General features: G+C 40.3%; 1 protein-coding gene across 9 annotated transcripts in view; it reads right to left on the reverse strand.

The window, feature by feature from the left end:
• The window catches only part of SREK1 (splicing regulatory glutamic acid and lysine rich protein 1), a 76,377-nt gene extending 65,875 nt beyond the window's left edge, over nucleotides 1-10,502 (reverse strand). For all 9 annotated transcript variants that reach the window (XR_012670859.1, XR_012670858.1, XM_075136589.1 and 6 more), the window contains exon 1: nucleotides 10,144-10,502. Coding sequence is in view for 7 of the 9 variants with exons in the window: in XM_075136589.1 (XP_074992690.1) it covers nucleotides 10,144-10,304 (161 nt within the window). In the remaining 2 variants the exon portion in view is untranslated. The remainder of the gene's footprint in view (nucleotides 1-10,143) is intronic.
• Nucleotides 10,503-19,145: the final 8,643 nt, after the last annotated feature.

Consider the following 19,145-nt stretch of genomic DNA (forward strand, 5'->3'; position numbering starts at 1 on the left):
ACTAATGTAACAAAAATCCTTTTTATCATCTGCCTTAGTTTGGCATAGTGTAGTACAGGATAACACTGGAGGAGGTAAGAGGAATTCACTATTCGGCTAGAAGAAGGAAGAAAATTTGTAATTTACTTTTCCATTAGAAAGTATACCAACAGAGATATCAGAAAGCACAATACGTAAACATTGTAATCTTGATCAAAACGAAAGAAGTTTACTTTAAAAAATGTATTCCCTAGTCAGGGTTTGTAACCTTTATATAAGCAGTTTATTTCTTCATATAAAGGAAGTACAGGTGAAATCTTCAAAGAGAGAACACAATAGGATATTGCTGGAACATTTTCATTTGAAAAGACCATCTGTCTTCTAGCAAAGCAGTAACTCATGGAAAATACACTGCATAAACTGTTTCACCTCAACTTTCTGGAAGTACCAGAAGCAGTTGAAGTTTAGCCCAACCCATCTTGTAGATCCTCAAATTCCAAGCAAGCACTCCCAAAGTTGTTGTATGGATTTAACTAGACTGTAATATCTAAACACAAGCTCAGAAGTTTTAAACACATTATTTCATCATACTAATTGCATAAATAAACCAAGAACTTAGGCTGAGGCAGGCAGACTGGTATGTTTCTGGTTACCAGAAAGCTAATACCTAGGTAAACTAGAGAGCCAGCCAACTTCAGAATGGCATTCAGAAACACTTAGGATGGAAAATTCTGTGAAAACAGATACACTGCAGAAGCAAAAATAAACAGGGAATGGGAGAGACATAAATATGAAAGTCAATCTTATATAATTTAGACAAACACTGCAAGATGACTATACTTCTTTTGACCATTTATTTTCTTTCTAGTGGCCAATGTTTTTACAGTTTCAAGCTTCCACATTCAGGAAGGAAATAATTGTATAGAATGCCTTCTGAGCCACCTGTAAGGTCTTGGTTCAGAACAGTTTCCAACATCAGAGGTGACAGCGAGGTATGACTTTCTCAGTTCTCGGCAGAAATGTTTGCATACAACTTTTAATCTTATATATTCTGAAGAGCCAGATTTCGCCCACTGCAAAGATTTTTTTTTTTTATGGCAACAGGATATTTTGTTTGGTTGGTTTGTTGGGGGAGGGCGGAAGGGGGTCTGTGCGTGTGGGTTGGGAAAAGAGGGTGTTTTGGGTTTTTTGTTGTTGTTGTTTGGGGTTGGTTTGTTTGTTTTTAAATACACACGCCACTGATACAACCCAAATGGCTGAAGCCTCCACTGAAGATTCTGTGGTCCAGACAGTTGAAGACTTCTAACTGTTTTTTCCTTTTTTTGCTTTCATTGCTAACTCAAGAACATAATTCTGTTCCAGGCAGTTCCATGACCCAAAAATAATCCTTATAAATTTCAATATCCATACAGCCAGCTCTGACAAGTATGTTTTATAATATTCTCCCCCTTCTATTTCCTGGATTTCAATCACAAAAGCTGTGTGGAAAGTATGTTAAAAATATTAACATCAGAATACTGCTGCAAATGAGGCTCTAAAAAGAAGCCTTGGTACAAAGTGTTTTCTGAAGGTTACAGAGGAGAAATCCTCTGTAAGGTGACCACCTCTGCTGAAAACACATCAATGCTCCATCTACATCAGGGGAGATGATGAAGATCCAAAAGATCTGAAATTCTAAAAGGTTTCACAGTAATTGAGTCCTCTCCTTTTATGAAGTGGGCCTCCTAAACCTCTCAGGCTTCTTAAGAAGTCTTTCTGAAAACAGAAAAGGCCTATTCTGTTTTAATTCTTTTTGTTCCATTTTTTTCTGCTAACCTTTCCTGAGGCTGAATTGAGGTAGAGTCATAGTCTTCTTCCTAGGGTTACAAAGCACAGATGCAAAAAAGCAAATCCTACATCTCTGATTCAAGGTTACTATAATCCAGTTTCTTTAGGAAAGCAAGAAAACTCAAAAAGGAAATAAATATCTAAGCAGTATTCAGATCTTTCTGCCATTTTTGTTTTCCTTTGCAGGGAGACAGTAACATCCATCACCCAACAGAGTAACAACCAAACGAAAACATTTCATAAGAATGACCTATTCAGAAAGCTACAGTGAAAAATCAAATAAAAGGCTACAAAACATTCCTTTAAGGGTTCGGATTTTCTTAGGGGGGTGGTGGTAGAGGAGACAACAGAAATTAATAACTTATCAAAATAAGATGTATGGAATAATTGTGCAGATCACTTTTAAATAAGGCTCTGTGTTTTATCTCAAAGGCCTCATCTATACTGCAGTCACTGCAGGATATAACAATGTCTAAGAAACACTTTTGTGTTCTAGCCTCCAAGACCACTCCACACCATCCAGAAGCAAACAGTTTTACACAGCAGGGCTTTCCACACCTAATGGAGACAGAGGCAGTTCATGCCTCCCTGCTTTCAAACAACTCCTCCTGCAAAAATCCCATTGTTGCTCAATAAAGCTTTTCAATACTTAACTGTTCAGAAACCCTCTTACAGCCACATTTGAAGGCTTATTGCTACAAATGTAATATTGAAACACAGACTTCAACTGGGTGACAAGCGTAACACAAAAGCAAGACTGGGACTAAGAATCTGATTACAGATATCACTGGTCTAGTAAGCCGAAAAACAACTCTAAGCTGTATGAGTGGTTGGCATACTGCAGTACATACCCAAGGCCAAGCACCTGCCACACCCTGCAAACCAGCTTCAAATTTCAACCATACTGCAAACTGAAAGTGATCTATAAAAACTAGTCTTGGTCTTGTTCAGAACTGTGAGAAAAAGAAGCCATACTTCATATTCTCACAAAAGTCTCTTTAAACAGCCCACAGAAAAGTACCAAATTAATACTTTCTTGAACAACACATTTTGTAAATTTAAATGTAAGTAACTTTAGGCTGTTAAAAGCAACACACAACAAAGAGACAAAAGTTTCAGGGAATATTCTACAGAGCAGGAACACAGTATACCCACTCATGATCTTGCATATTCAACTGTCAGCATCATCACAGAAGTGTGTGGTTTCTCAGAGACCTTTTGCACAAGCGGGCTTGCAGGAGGCCTCCCTCCTACCTCCTTAATGGCCTCTGTGTGTTCCCACTTGAGAAAACTCAGTAAGCACTGGAAGTTTTGCAAACAGCAAACTGAGGAGCTCTTGTTAAACAGTGACAGCAATTCTCCACTCCCAACATGGGAATTTAGATCTCTAACCAAATCAGGACCATACACAGGTATTCAAAACTTTGGGAGTTTTTCCTCAGAGTTTGTGACAAAATATCACTGCAGCTGACAGCAAAGCCCCACTAAAGCCATCCTCTTCTACACAGAAGTGGCAAATCCACTACTGGTGTAATAAGAACTCTTAGGACATAAACTAATTCTCTTACATATGCTGTGGTCATAATATTATTTTCTGTTCTTGTTGACTTTTTCATCCTATCTAATCTATAATTTTCCAAGTTATTTGCATATACACTTACAACTTTTCTGTACCATATTTAAGTCTTTAGCTTCAGGAAGAAACCAGAACTCATTTGGTAAAATTAGAAACCTGCAATTCAGTCATCCTGCTTTCCTCAAGATGTAAGTGAAAGGGAAAATACTACACGTACAAGTAAACTGAGAAACCAAACAACAGAGAAATAGTATTTTCTGAAAGGATTTTACAATCATCCCTTACTTTCATTTCTGAGCATCTTTCATATAAAGTTGGTTGGGGAAAAAAAAAAAGCAAATTCTCAAAGGGTCTCTGAATATCCTTCTTCTCACGGTTGAAGTTCTGTTTATGGGACAGGGAAGAAGAGATGACCAAAAGGCTTGGTAATGGAGTGAAATAAAAGGGGTCTTTGAGCACTAAAAGCCATGGCTTACAAGGAAAGGGTTAAAAAAGTCTCATGAAGCTAAGTTTCTTGTGCAAATTTTTTATACCAGTGACCAACAAGGTTAAACCAATACAGCAGACAGTTGCAGCATGATAAAAGATAAACTCTGCTGTCTCTGATAATCAAACACAAATTAAGAGTGAAATGAGCGGATTGAAAAAAAAAACCAACCCTTTTCCCATCTCCATATAACTTACATTTGTTTACTGATGTTATTCAAAGTCCACAAATACATACTTTCAATTTTTAGATTAAAGTTTCAATGGAAAGCCTTCCAGAGAGTAGAACAGTATATAATTGTACAATCAAGTCAAATTTGAAATTTTCGTGTAAGAATATAAGGAAATACAAACAACAGCCACCAGCATCTCTGACCCACTGAAAGATGATTCATGTTAATTGTTTTTCAATTAAAAGAAATATTGCTTTCAGTGCCAACAAAGCCTCACTGACGAGTCGCTAAAATCGGGATGATGACATATGGAAACAACTTCTTCAGTGCCGAAAGTTTCCAATGCCCTCAACACTGAATCTGAAGGTGGACTACTTGCAGTTCACATAGGCCTCTTCAGAACATAACAGTAATAATAAAGTAGCATTTACTGCCATCTGCATAAAGTGTGAAAGCCTCTAATATACAAGACAGAAACTTCCCCAAGGAGAACTAGCCTTTCAGGAACATGGCAGGTATGACATCCATCCTTCTTAAAGGGATGTTTGATTAGCAGTGACTGAAGAAACTGAAAAGGTTTGATCAATGACGGTAAAACATGAAGTGACAAACTACCAAAAAGCATAGTATGATTTAACTCAACATTCACAAAAAAAGCCCTCCCAATCAATTTGACATATAAAATAAAGGACCCTAAGAGAAACTGCTACTTCAAAACCACAGTCTTAAGATACTAATTGCTAGGAAAAGTCACTGAGTTCAGGAAGGTTGCCAGGAATACTGAAGAGTCATCTTAAAGAGCCTGCATTTTATTTAACGCGTTAAAAAAATGACGTGGTTTCTCTCCTCCTCTCCACATTTTGCAAGCTTAAAAAAACAAATTTTAAGTAAACTACTCTAACATTAATATGCTTTCTTTTTAATATAATCTGTAAGTAATTATATTCAGCAGTTGAGACTCCCTTTTAGTTTTTTAAGGAAATTCTCTGCTGCATCCTATGAAACCGAGGTACATGTTAATGATAGGAAAAATGTAGAAAATGGGTAAAAAGGAACTCTCCTCTCTAAAAATGCTAGTTCAGACAACCACAGTACAGCCCTGTACTTTGCTCTACAATCACTGAAGCACAAAACCTATACGTGCCAGAGACATCATCCTCACTCCTTAGTAAGGCAAAAATCTTCTCTTTTTTCATTCAAGTCAGCGGTAGTTCATTGTTGCACAATGAATTACAATGGAACAGTGTTATCAAAGGAATTTTCTATAAGGTGGAAATGATCACCTGATCAAATTCACCACTTCTACAATCCTCTTGGATTGCTCTGACAGAGCAAAATATCAGAGGATTAGGAAAAAAACAATCCAAAGCTAACATGCAAAGCTGCATCTTCCAAGAATGGGAAAAAAAATTTCAAAAAGAAATTAAGTTGTCAAGAGCAATGCTCCAAATGGTCCATGTCCTTGACTACGTTAATGCACAAATACCAGAATGAGACTTGTTCGAGACTTGCTGCTCCAGCTGGATACACATAAGTCTATGGGACCCAATGGGTTTCATCCCAGAGTACTGAAAGAGCTGGCCAATGTTCTCGCGGGACCTCCCTCCATTATTTTTCAATGGTCTTGGGAACCTGGAAAGGTCCCAGTTCACTGGAAGCTAGCAAATGTTGTCCCAATTTTCAAGAAGGGTAAGAAGGAAGACCCTGGCAATTACAGGTCAGTCTCACTTCAGTGCCTGGAAAATTATGGAGAAGGTTATTCTGAGAGTTATTGAAAAACACTTGAGTGACGATGCAGTCATTGGTCATAGCCAGCACAGGTTCACGAGGGGAAAGTCCTGCTTAACCAACTTATTTCCTTTAATGACAAGGTCACTCACATAGTTGACCAAGGGAAGCCAGTAGATGTGGGGTTTTTGGATTTTAGCAAAGCTTTTGACACTGTCTCTCACAGTATCCTGCTGGACAGAATGTCCAGCACACAGCTAGACATATTCATAATGTGTTGGGTGAGCAATTGGCTAACGGGTCAGGCTCAAAGAGCTGTAGTAAATGGGGTTACCTCAGGCTGGCAACCAGTCACCAGTGCAGTTCCCCAGGGCTTGATTTTAGGGCCAGTGCTCTTAAATGTTTTTATAAATGGTCTGGATGCAGGAATCAAATGTACCTTAAGTATGTTTGTTGATGACACTAAACTAGGAGGAGCTGTGGACTCCCTCAAGGGTAGGGAGGCATTACAGAGAGATCTGGATAGACTGGAGAGCTGGGCAATTACCAACTGCATGAAATTTAACAAGAGCAAGTGCCAGATTCTCCACCTGGGATGGGGTAATCCTGGTTATACGTACAAATTGGGGGACGAGAGGCTGGAGAGCAGCCCTGAGGAAAGAGATCTGGAGGTTTGGGTTGATGGCAAGTTGAATGTGAGTCAACAGTGTGCCCTGGCAGCCAAAAGGGCCAACCACGTCCTAGGGTGCATCAAGCACAGCATAGCCGGCAGGTCGAGGGTGGTGATTGTCCCACTCTACACCGCGCTGGTGCAGCCCCACCTCGAGTAGTGTGTGCAGTTTTGGGCACCTCAATATAAGAAGGACATCAAACTATTAGAGTGTGTCCAGAGGAGGGCAACTAAGATGGTGAAAGGTCTCGAGGGCAAGACTTAGGAGGAGCGGCTGAGGTCACTTGCTTTGCTCAGCTTGGAGAAAAGAAGGCTGAGGGGTGACCTCACTGGAGCCTACAACTTCCTCAAGTGGGGCAGCGGAGGGGGAGGTGCTGATCTCCTCTCTCTGGTGACCAGCGATAGGACACAAGGAGATGGAATGAAGGGGGAAGTTCAGGTTGGGCATTAGGAAAAGGTTCTTCACGGAGAGGGTAGTCGGTCACTGGAACAGGCTCCCCAGGGAAGTGGTCACAGCATCAAGCCTGTCAGAGTTCAAGGGGCATCTGGACAATGTTCTTAGTCATATGGTTTAGTTTTAGGTAGTCCTGCAAGGAGCAGGGAGTTGGGCTCAACGATCCTTATGGGTCCCTTCCAACTCAAGATATTCTATGATCCTATTTCCTTTCAATTAAAAAAAGTAGTTTTGGTATTAAAAAATTTGAGTATTTAATACAATCAAATTTTGTAGATTACACTTCAGCAGATTAAGGGAGAAAGTAGAAGGCTGACAGACATGACTGACTTGGAAGAGGTGGGGGATAATTTATACTTTTAGTTGGAAAGATCATAGAGAAAAGGGAGTTTATACACTTTAAGCGTGTGTATCCATGTACATATACATACATCTGTATACATATTCCGTTTACTGTTGTGCATTACCAACAGAACTGGAAGTTCACATCCATTAGAAATAAACATGCCCAGCAAAGGCAATGGGATTACAACTATTACAATAAATTCCTTAACATGAATGCCCTTTTTTTTATATACATGAAATGATGCATACAGAAGAGAACACAACTTCACTCTGCTCTGCAAACTCATCTTGACTATGTAAAAATATTTTGTGTGTAAACTGAGTATTTGCAATACAGAATTAGAGAGAAAACAGGTTGCAATTCTACGCAATGCGACATGTAACTTTATTTCACCTCATTGCTTAATCTATTAAAAAAGTTAGGATTATACTCTTTTAATATTACACCATATATTATTCCTGAAACAAGAATTGTTGGCTTTATTTTTTTCACTATGTATTTCTGTACAAAGGCTAGCGAATGGGGTCCCAGTCTCAGTGATAGCTTTTACTTAACTTAGGTAACACAAATACTCTCAGATGACTGAAAGCTACTGTCACCTTCCTCTCATTCCTCAGCATGAAATAAATTAAAAAGAGCACATTAATTTTTTTCATTCCATAGTCAATATCCATGAGACCTGCAGTTCACTAATTCAACTTAATGAATTATGTTTTTCATCTAGAAACCAGACTGAAAAGTGAGTTTCTGCTGTTCCATGAAGGTAACAAAACTCATGCTCTAAAATACATTGGAAGTTTGGATTTCTTACAGAATTGTTTTTAAAGCTAACACTGAGATGACATTATTTTTTGCTGATGCTGATTCCAATGTAAAAAGCAAATTTCCCTTTTAATTGAATTAATAGAAAGAATTCATTGTAAAAAATCTGGGCCTTAAGTCATTAAATATGTAAGGAAAAAACAGTAGCAGAGAATAATTTTAACAAATTGCAGACATCCATTGTAGCATCTTTTTGCTTCGGACACCTTTGCTTCCCATGCACTCATCAATGAAACACTATTTTCTGAATTTGTCATAGTATTATTCAAATATATTTTCAGAAAGTCAACAGGAAGCATATCTTTTTTTGTTTCACAAGAAGGGCATTAAAGCAAATACTTAATTTTTTTCCAAGGTAATAATTTGAAAGTCAGGTCAAATGTCCATAACTATTAGGCAAGGATATCCATATTTCTAAAAGTTATGCATAAAAACTGTAAATAAAACCAAGACTAAAATAAGTAATCACAATCCTGCATCTTATCTCTGAAAACTAAATTAATCATTTAGAACTGATGTTTACAGCATTATAACCTTGACATTTCCAAGTCAAACCCTACTATGGTACTGGATTTTAATATTTTATGTGTATATACACACTGGCAAAATTTTATACATAGGCACAAACATTATTTGCATATGAATGTCAAGAAAGTATATATTTGCCTCAAAATCTGTTATATAACTTAGTGAAAAATAAGAGCAACAGCTGTAACAAAAAATACATTTGGTCAGGAGAAAACTCAAGCGTATTCAGAAGCAGGTGGGATAAGTCCAAAGTAAAACCCTAAAAACCTGTTATAATCACCATAAATCATTAAAGTGTGTTTAAAACTCAGTAAGGCTGTTTTAAGCATACCTTTACATTAACGGATGCCTACTGCATATACTTCATGTACATATTAAATCATATTTAATTTTTCTGAATAGTCCTCATTCAAACCTACTCAGATGGAATGTATTAACATATAAAAATGGATAAATACCAACTTTTTTGCTAATTAGTTTTAAAAATCGGAATTTTATTCATCTGAATGTGTTCTTTGTATTAAAATTGAAGTATCTGGATGTGAATGACTCCCTCCTCTTTCTGCTATTCCTATTTAATTTTCGTAAGAAAAAAGAAAAGATAAATGGTTTGAAAGGACACGTCTGTCATTCACTTCCTAGTACAACAGATGCGTTAAGAAAAAAATATTTCTTTTCCTCCCCTGTTCTGCTGATCATCATCTGCTTGGGAGAAACAATATTGTTATTTTGCGAACCTCAGTATCTTCCATCTGAGTGCATCCCTCGCATGCAGCTGACATAATGAGAACAGCTACAATTTAGAGAAACGTGTAATGTCCGTTATTAACTTTCAATTACTGCACACGGGTTATCAGAAGCATTTCTAAGCACAAGGCAGGGCAGGTTCCGTCCCTCTGTGAACGGCTATTTTGGCTTCTGTTCGAGCGGTCCTTTCTCGGAGAACAGAGCCCTCCGAGAAAAAAAAAAAGGAAAGAAGAAAGGAGGAAAAAAAAAAAAAAAAAAAAAGAGTTGCACACGCAGCGCCCGAGCAGCTCGACCTGGCAGCCGGGCGGGCGTCGGGTCTGGGGCTCTCTCGCCCGACGCCCTTCCACTCAGTCCGAGCGAAGAGAAAGGTGGGCCACAGAAAGGGGGTTTTCAGGAAAAGGGGGGAAAGAGACCTGCGCCGGGGAAGCGCTCCGGGGCAGCCTGGGAGCACACTCCTCGCCAGGCTTTCGGCTGTGACCCAGTGCCGGCACCCCCCCGCAGGCCGCCGCAGGCCTGGCCGCCGCCACAAGAAAACCCGCCGCTCCGGAGATGCCGCGGCTTGCTCCCCTTCTCCGGGCCAGGGCCGCCATCTTAAGTCCGGGCGAAGCTCCTTTCCCCTACCGCTCCTGCCATACAAAGGGGTGGGACCATGTGACCGCCTGCCCGTGCGGGAGGCGCTGGTGCCCACACTCAAGATGGCACACGGGGCCCTCTGCCTCTTCCCTTCCCTCCACCCTCCCGGCCCCTCTAGGCCTCTTCCTCCTCCCAATCTCTATCGCTCCGGTGGCCGGCGCAGGCCCCACTTACTCCGGGGGATAGAGGCGCAGCTCCTCGATATCTCCCAGGAAGCCGAATAGAGTCCGCATCTGCTCACTGGTCACTGCCGAGGACAGGTTCGTCACCTGGATGACAGATGTGGGGCCCAAGGGGAAGCCCAGCGGCACCCCGATCCCTCCGCTGTTCATCATGGCGGAGCCTGCCCGACCGCTCCGCGCCCGGCGGTGCCACACACAGCCGGAGAGGCGGACCTGACGACAGAGAGGAGCGCGCGGCGCCTGCTAGAGCGTCCTAGCGCGCGGGCGCTCTAGCGGCAGACTCGACTGCTCCCTGGAGGAGTTTCTGGGCGGGCAGCCCTTCGCTTCCTGCCGGCTGCGGCTCCGGGGGAGCGGGCGCCCCCACCCCGCGCAGGCCGGCCTCCGGCGGCCGTACCCCCCGCTGGGCCGCGAGGGGAAGAGCCTCGCTTCCCAAGGAGCCGGCCGGGCCGCCGTTGCCAGGGCGAGACCAGCCTAGAAGAGGGCGCGGGGCCGCGCGTGCGGCCTGGCCCTTAGTGGCCGCGTCCCCCCCGGCCTCCCTTGGCGCACACGCCAGCCGCCTCGGGCGCGGGCTGCAGTGGGACCGGGCCGCAGGCGCTGCGGGGCGGCCGCGGGAAGGAGCAGGCGAGCGCGGCGGCCCGGGCGCCCCACGCAGCCCCCGCCGGAGGGACTGAGGCGGTTCGATCGCTCCGTCGCGCGTGGGGACGGTGCGGGCGCCTCTGGCCGATCCCCGCGCCAACGCGGCCCGAACACCTCGCTGACGGGTTTCCTCCTCCTTCAGCAAAGCGAAAGGACTCTCAATTTAAACCCGGAGTACCAGAGTCTAGGTAGAAGGCCCCTCCTGTAATAGGGCTGGGTTGGGTCCATTAATTGATTCGGCATGAAATACCCTGAACGCTCTGCCAGCGAATTAAAATCTGCCCGCAAGAAATGGAAGAAAAAATAGATTTCTCATTTGAATGCTCTTTTGGTAGCCAAGTTCAGTAAGAGGCAGTTTAATTACCCTAGGGAATAAACCCTTGAAAACACCCTAACTACATTTAAACAGGAAGGGGTTGTAATGGAATAAGTTGTTAAACGTTTTGTTACAACTTGACTGGGAACCTATCCCAATTAAATTGATTTTACCTGGAGTTACAGTTCAAGTTCCCTTTAAAAATTAAATTGACTGGAGAAAATTAGACTGAGCACCATGCGTGTGGGTGATCGCTATTAAGGATCTAACTGCAGTCTTTCCTAGGTGGTAAAGAACTGTGCGTCTTGGCACTGAAAGCTTTAAGGTTTCAGACATAAATATTTTCATTTTTAAGACTTTCCATACCCCAAACCCGAACTGAGAAGGGACTGAAGTATTTTTGAAGCTGTCTGGGCTGAAAAAGATCACAAATCTGTGATGCTTCCGTGAGCAAGTAGGTCAGTTGTTACGGAATCTCCATAGATAAGTCTGGGTAGTGCTTCCTTTATCGGTGCTTAATATGTTACAGAATTTTAATTAATTCCAAGCAGTTGTCAGAGATTTATTTTATTTAAAAATGCCTGTGCATATGATTCAGGTAGTACTCATTTCAAAATGATAATCTGTGCACTCACATTCTTTGTCTAAATTGAATCCATATTCCAAAAGTACAAGATCTAAGATTAAAGTTAAATCCTTTCTTTCAGCCATCCTGGTAGCTTTTCATTAGCCTAAGTTCAGAGAAGTGTAACTGGACAATTCAAGATCTTTTGTTATATATTATGCAAAATTAAACTGGTATGATTATTCTATCTATAGGAACATTACGTAAAGATTTCCTGTGTTTTAACTAGTACATGTCATCCAAAGACAGTTAGCAGAGGTGTAGAAGCTACTACTGCTTTGAACATTTTTGTCCTTTCTCCTTGCATCACTCAGTGAGGAGTACCAGAAAAATGAGCTCTAAAATTCACAAATAAAAAAGTTCTGTGATGTCAGAACTGACTGGGATACCCTCCTTCAGGTAAAGCCTTTAATGGTATATACGAATTCTGAGCTACTGCTGAGCTACTGGGTCTGCTTCCCAAAAACAAAACAGAAGGAAAACACTGTTTAAACTTTGTACTTGTCAGTCCCTGCCACAGGACAAAATTAGCTTGGAAAATAATACAAATAAATAAATTAATTTGGATTTCAGAAGAATAGCAAAAAAAACCCCAGGAACCCAATGCCAAAAGCCTTGGTTCACGCAGGCTGCCATTAAAATGCCAGAATCAAACAATGACTCCATTTTAGCCAAACTGTTCAAAATTTAAAAGTATTTAAGAGCCACTCCCTTTCCTATAATAAAAAACAGAGCTATTGAGGAAAAAAGTTAAATAAAATGGGTAGACGTGCAGAAGGGGAATCAAGGTACAAGCAGTGCCCAAAGATCATTATCTCGCTAATCAACGGTTAACAGACCTGCATTAACATCATCTTATGGGTTGCTGTAGGCCGAGAGAAAACTAGCTGTCATCTAAGTGGATTAATACATGTAGGAGATTCTTTTCAATTTTGTTCACCTTTTTATACTTTTTAGTAACTGTATTGGTGCACTTAAGATTCAGTAAATAAATTCTTTCATTTTACCTTCGCCTTGCTTGTACGGGCAATGATGTCAGGTTAACTAGCAAAGTCCTGCAGTGCAGAAATCCTTCAACTTCTCCCAGCTGGGGATCCCAATATCAGTCTCCTGACAATCCACACAATAGATTTTGACTGGGCTCCAGTCCTGGAACTCTAACCATGATTTCAGAAAGCCCTTTGCAATTGCAGAGTCATCCAGAGTTTATGGGGTGCTTGGGAGAACAGCTTTACAGTCAGTGCATTAAATTCTCAAAAATATGCATGAACACCTTTCTGGGAGAGGAAAGTTATTGCTTAAAAATTCCTATTCTTAATATGTAAAAACAGGTGCAAACTGCGCTTCAAAGAGAACTGATTATGAGCAACCATTGTGTAGTCAAAATTCTTTCCGTTTCCTTCGAAGTTGCTGCAGAAATTAGACTGAGTGGGACTTTGCAATTCATAGGGGTCCCCTAGTGAGCAGTTTTCAGACACCGTGAAGGCAAACAATAAGTGATAAACTATCCATGCATCAACAATATGCGTGTTCATGAGGGCAAGTAAGCAATCCTTTCTGAAAAGAAAAAGTGGGTTTGTTTAGAGGTACAGGGCAAATCTCAGAATATGGAGCATTTGCTTGCCCTTACAACAACATACCTTTTCTGTTTCATTAATTTCTATACATTTCTATGTATAGAAAATAATCTTCCCCTAAAACTGCATCATTGCCTCTTCTTTTTAGATTCTGAAAAACAACAGCAATACATTGTCCTTACAGAGATCATGAAACTTAAATTCCAGGTTACTTACATGTAAAATGGTAAAATCTTTAAACAAAAGCAACTATTAACCTTTTGTCCAAGATGGTATTCCTGATCTTTCCGCATGGTTTGAAAAGCATTTACTGGGAAATGTTAATTGCAAGTGCCAGTAGCAAAATATTCGCAATTCAGAAGGTTACAGTAAAACCGGTTTTAGATGATCAGGAGAAAAGTCTTTTTCCTTACAGAAGTCACCTTTAGAGTAGACAGTGGGTGGTCTGTTAGAGGTGGACATCAGTGTGGTACTTTTTGCACTTCCAGGGGTAGGGAATGGAAATGAGGTAAGGTAAAGATAGAAACATTAGAAAGCATTTGTTAGCCTTCCTGAAATCGAGCCTTAAAGAATTCCAAAAGAATGTTATCCACAGAGCATATCTATTTGATATAAAATCAAATAGTTCTAAGTTTTAAGCAATTTATGAAAAATAAAATTTAACTTAGATTCAGCTACTCCTGGGGCACTGGTAAAACTTGCGTCTGGAAACCCCAAGCCCCTGAGACCAGTGAGAAAGCATGGAGTAAGGAAGTCATACCCCTGGCAGAGGAGAATCAGGTTAAATTAATTGTACACACCCAAGTCAATGGGACCTGATGGGTCCCTATGACTGTTGAGAAATCTAGCCAATGTTGCTGTGAGACCACCATTAATTATCTTCGAAAGGTTGTAGTGTTTGGGGGAGGTGGATGGGCAAGGAGGAGCATCTGGAAAACTACAGGCCAGTCAGCCTCACCTCCATCCCTGGGAAAGTGACAGAGCAATCGTCCTGGAAGCTGTTTTCAAACATGTTGAGGACAAGAAGGTGACTGGGAGTTGTGAGCGTGGATTTATGAAGAGAAAATTACACCTGACCACCTGATAGCTTCTGCCATGAAATGACTGGCTCCGTGAACAAGGGGAGAGCAGCTAATAGGGTTTATCTTGACTTTAGCAAGGCTTTTGTGACTGCATCCCATAACATCCTCATAGACAAACTGATGAAGTACGGATTAGATGAGTGGGCAATCGGGTGCATTGGAAGCTGGCTGAACTGCCCTGCTCAAAGGGCTGGGATCAGTGGCGCAGCTGGGAATGAATCAATAGTGATGTACCCCAGAGTCAATGTTGGGTCCAATGCTGTTATATCATCATTATGTCTTTGTTAATGACCTGGGCAGTGGGACATAGTGCAACCTCAGCAGGTCTGCAGATGATACAGAATTCAGAGGAGTGGCTGATACCTTAGAGTGTACATGCTACCATTCAGAGTGACCTCAAAAGTCTGGAGAAATGGGCTGACAAGCATCTCCTGTTGTTGGGCAAAGGGAAATGCCAAGTCCTGCACCTGGGCAGGAATAACCCCATGCACCAGTGCATGCTGGAGACCAACTGGCTGGAAAGCCAGCTGGCAGAAAAGGACCTGGGAATCCTGTTTAACAAGTTTAACATGAGCAAGCAGTGTGCCCTTGTTGCAAAGAAGGCCAACAGCCCCATGGGCTGCATTAGCAAGAGCATCACCAGATGATATCCCAAGGTAATCCTTGCCCTCTGCTCAGCACTGGTGAGGCCACATCTGGAACTTTGTGTCCAGTACTGGGCTCCCCAGCTCAGGAGGCTTCTTATCAATGTGAATAAGTACCAGATGGAACAGTATAAACAGACAGCCAGACTCTTCTCAGTGGTGTCCAGTGACAGAACAAGAGGCAATGGGCACAAATTGAAATACAGGAAATTTCATTGAATTGTAAGAAAAAATCCTTGTTTTACTGTGAGGGTGGTTGACTGCTGGAACTGGCTGCCCAGAGAAGTCGTGGAGTCTCTATTCCTGGAGATGCTCAAAACCTGGCCTGAGTAACCTGCTTTAGTTGACCTTGTTTTGAGCAGGGTGGGGTTGGACTGGGGGCCCTTCCAGCCTCAGGAACTCTCATTCTGTGAGAATTAAAGGTGCTTTCCTGAAAGGAGTTTACTTACTCAATCATTCTTAATTGATAAGAAGCTTGGAATAATACTTTTTATTAAATTTCTATAATAATGGAGGTAGATATTATTTAGTAATCTCAGGAAGTCTTTGAATATCCATTAAAAGTGTTACGTTACTGCTACCTTGCTCGGAATGTCTGTAGTCAGTGCAATTCTATAGTTGGTGGAATGGTTCGTTCTTTGATTATTTTTTACATATATCACAAGATCTTTGAACTGCTTCACTGATGTTTTCCATAATCATGTATCTTCTTCAAGGAGAGAGAATCTAACAGACTTTAATTCTTACTGTTATTGCCAAAACCGTTCATTGGAGGGAACCAGCAATGCTTTGCTCAATTACAACTACAATGAACAGGATTAGATGGAATGTGATCAACAAGTGAGGCTAGCATTACTAATTCAGATAGGAGAATAAGCATGAAGAATTTATTTGTTCTTGTGTTCTCCTATAATAGAAAGGAGCAATGCTTGACTTCTACCAAGATGCAATTAAGAACAAACAGCATTTCTGCAAGGAAATTCTAGCTGCCAGTTTCCCAGTTAATGTTGTAGCAAACAATGTTTGGAATTGCTCGGTAGAGCATATAGAGTAATACTTTGTATTGGCCAAGCAGCACATAGAATAACAAGTATACTATTGCCAACCTAAGTACAACTGTAAGATAGTCTACAAAAAACTTTGTCTGAGAAACCTTCTGTGGGTACATGAAAATCTCAAAGAATTTGCATTGCTGTCAGCAAAACAAGCTAATCTCAGAGGTTTATATTTGTCAGAGTATTTGCCTGTACGTCAAACTGCTTTTCCTACTTGTCGCAGTATTTTTCTCAATCACCAGTTATTCTTTGTGTGGTGTTGTAGCACCTGTTACTCACCTGACTTACTCAACACTCTATTAAACAAAGAAAAAAGACCAATAGGTACCTTGTTTGGGGAGGAACCGCACATGTGGTCGTAGGACTGATACTCCTTTCAGTGGGCATTTCTCAGCTGAGTTTGGTTGTCAAATGACTAGATGTTTCAGTGTAGGCTATTTACATATCAACTCACATTAATACATCTGCAGGATGCTAAACAACACGCTCTTTGTTCTGTTTTTTTAGTCAGGCTTTCGTAATTCTGCAATTATGCACTGAATTAAAAAAAAAGCTAGCAGTCTTTAGGGAAAAAAAAAGTCAAAACATTAAAATTACCATTGTATAACGCAGTTTGAATGTCGGGAACTTTTGTCATCTTATTGAGACTTCGAGAAAATTTTGAGTGAATGGTACAAATGTTTAAAATACTGCCATCATTTAACCATAGCTAGCACCTTCGGTTCTCATCAAAGCATTCAAGTTGTGTTCAGTATACTACTTTTTATTTATTTCAGGTGATGAAATTATACGTCTAACTTAATCTTTCAGTATGTAAGAGTGATTTAAGTAGACATGTATCAATCTGGTGAAGGTGAAGAGATCCAAATAAAAATAAAGCATTTTTCTTCTGAATGTTCTTTCACAAGCAGTACTAGAATGCCACTAAAAGCCAGTATATTTGTATAGCTTTTGCTACATAGGTTTGTTTCCATACACAATAACTTTACACCACTTGCCTTATCATACAACCAAGATTCCAGAGTTTTGCGCAGATGGGTGATGCAGAACACAGGAAACAAATGTGTCTTTTACAACACGAATATTCCTTCTCTTGTGAATTAATCAGGAGGCATAATCTTCAAATGCCAGTCTCCTACTACTACATATAGTAGACTGCCTGTTCAGATTGACTTCTGTAATACTCTTTTTTTCTCAGTTTTTGCCCAGACATGTGCGCCAGGTAGGGATATTTTTCTGCCTCTCATAATCAGTCAGGAATTTTACTCAATGTATAAATTCACGCAGAGATGCTTGCCAAGTTCTGCATATGGCCAAAACCTCAGTTCTGATGGTATGAGCTGTTTCTCATCAAAGGAGGAGGTTAACATGAAATCTGAAAACAACAGTACATGTTTTGCCTACACCTATAGTTATTTCAGCACATTTTATTTTGGAATAAAACTGGACATGGAAGTATGATTTTTGAAATATCTAATGCAATTCAGATTCACACCCCAGCTTAACTTGAACTAACTTTCAAATACAGACAAATCAGAAAATGTTAACTTTGTAGCGTTTCACAGACAATAGACTTCATTCTAAACTCTGACAAATCCACAGTTCTTCCCAAATGTTAGAAATTGCTTTCACCCCCTTTCCATCATTCTACTATTCAGATTAACCAAAAATGACTACTCATTTTTGTATATGCCTTAGTATAATTTGTTTTTTTTTTAATAAGACTGTTGTATAGTAGAAGAAAACGTCTTACAGAAAACAAACTGTTAATTCTGTGAAGTAATCCCCAATGCACTACATTGGTAATCTCAAAAAATGTATAAAATGCCTTTAACAAGACCTATTCTTCACAAACTATGAGACCAATTTTATACCCCTACCCAGAAAAATTATAAAAATATTTTTCTAACATAAAATTTCTGCAGTAGTAGTTGTTTTTCCCAGATGAAACTTGATCTAGAAATCTTAAAATCCTACCTATACTGAGATTAACAGATCAACTCTACATAGTCAATGTAAGCAGCTGAAACCCTTTCGAAGTTCCTGCCTCTGGATGGCAGACATCTATATAAACTGGCATTGGTAAACTGAAACAGCTGGGAGACTTCTGCATCTGCTTTGTATCTGTTTTATGGCAAACACATGAAAAAAGTTAGGACTGTTGTATTTAACATAGCAGAATAAGTTATAAGAGTCATTTTAGCAGCTATGTTAGTGTGTTTTAGAACGAAATTCCCCTTCTCCACATAAAATTGCTTAAATCAAAGACGGAGTAGCTTTTCTCAGCTTTCAATTCTTTTAAAACTTACTCCAAAATAAAATGAGGGACTTAGCTGATAACCAATAGTATCCAGATAATATTTTTATCTCTGAATCTCCAAGCACATATTAACAAAGGAAGATTATCACCACCATTTACAGACTGGGAAAATGCACCAAAGTGAGTAAGAGAGAGATCTGAGAACAGGTTCTGCACCCAATTATCGTTTCAGGACAACATTTCTTCAGTCACTTATGAAATCTAGTGTCTGTTTTCCAGGCAACACTACTTGGATTACAGAAGCATTTCTTCTTCAAAAGGGGTTTTTAGGAGACCCTCTTTTAAGCTGTATAAAATTCTACATACCAATTTTGTAAATTTATGTTAAACTAAAAGCTTTATAATACACCTTTGAAATCAGTATGTGTGAATATGTACATGTAGAAGAAGGAAAGGAAAATGTTAAAATTCAGATTTTTTTTTTTTTTTTTAAATTTAATTGAGTGTGTGCTATTTTTCTGGCAGCACATGCTATTGGAACTGTTCAGGTAGGTCCCTGCTATTTCTGAAGGGAGAAAAGCATCTTTTTCCTTTGCTGTGAGTTCATCCTGCTGTGAGTCACAGAATATAAATGTACATAGATGTTTTTAAATCTCAAAAATACCTATCTGAACCTATCTAGTTCAAAGGAGTTCGATGGAAAATTCTGGAATTCATTGGGAAGAACTTTCCAAGAAGTTTAAATACATTTAGGACATGAAAGTTTCAGTCCCCTAAAGCCAAATAATTTCACACTGTG

This window comes from Calonectris borealis, chromosome Z, assembly GCF_964195595.1.
Source record: "Calonectris borealis chromosome Z, bCalBor7.hap1.2, whole genome shotgun sequence".
In the NCBI taxonomy this organism is placed as follows: Eukaryota; Metazoa; Chordata; class Aves; order Procellariiformes; family Procellariidae; genus Calonectris; species Calonectris borealis.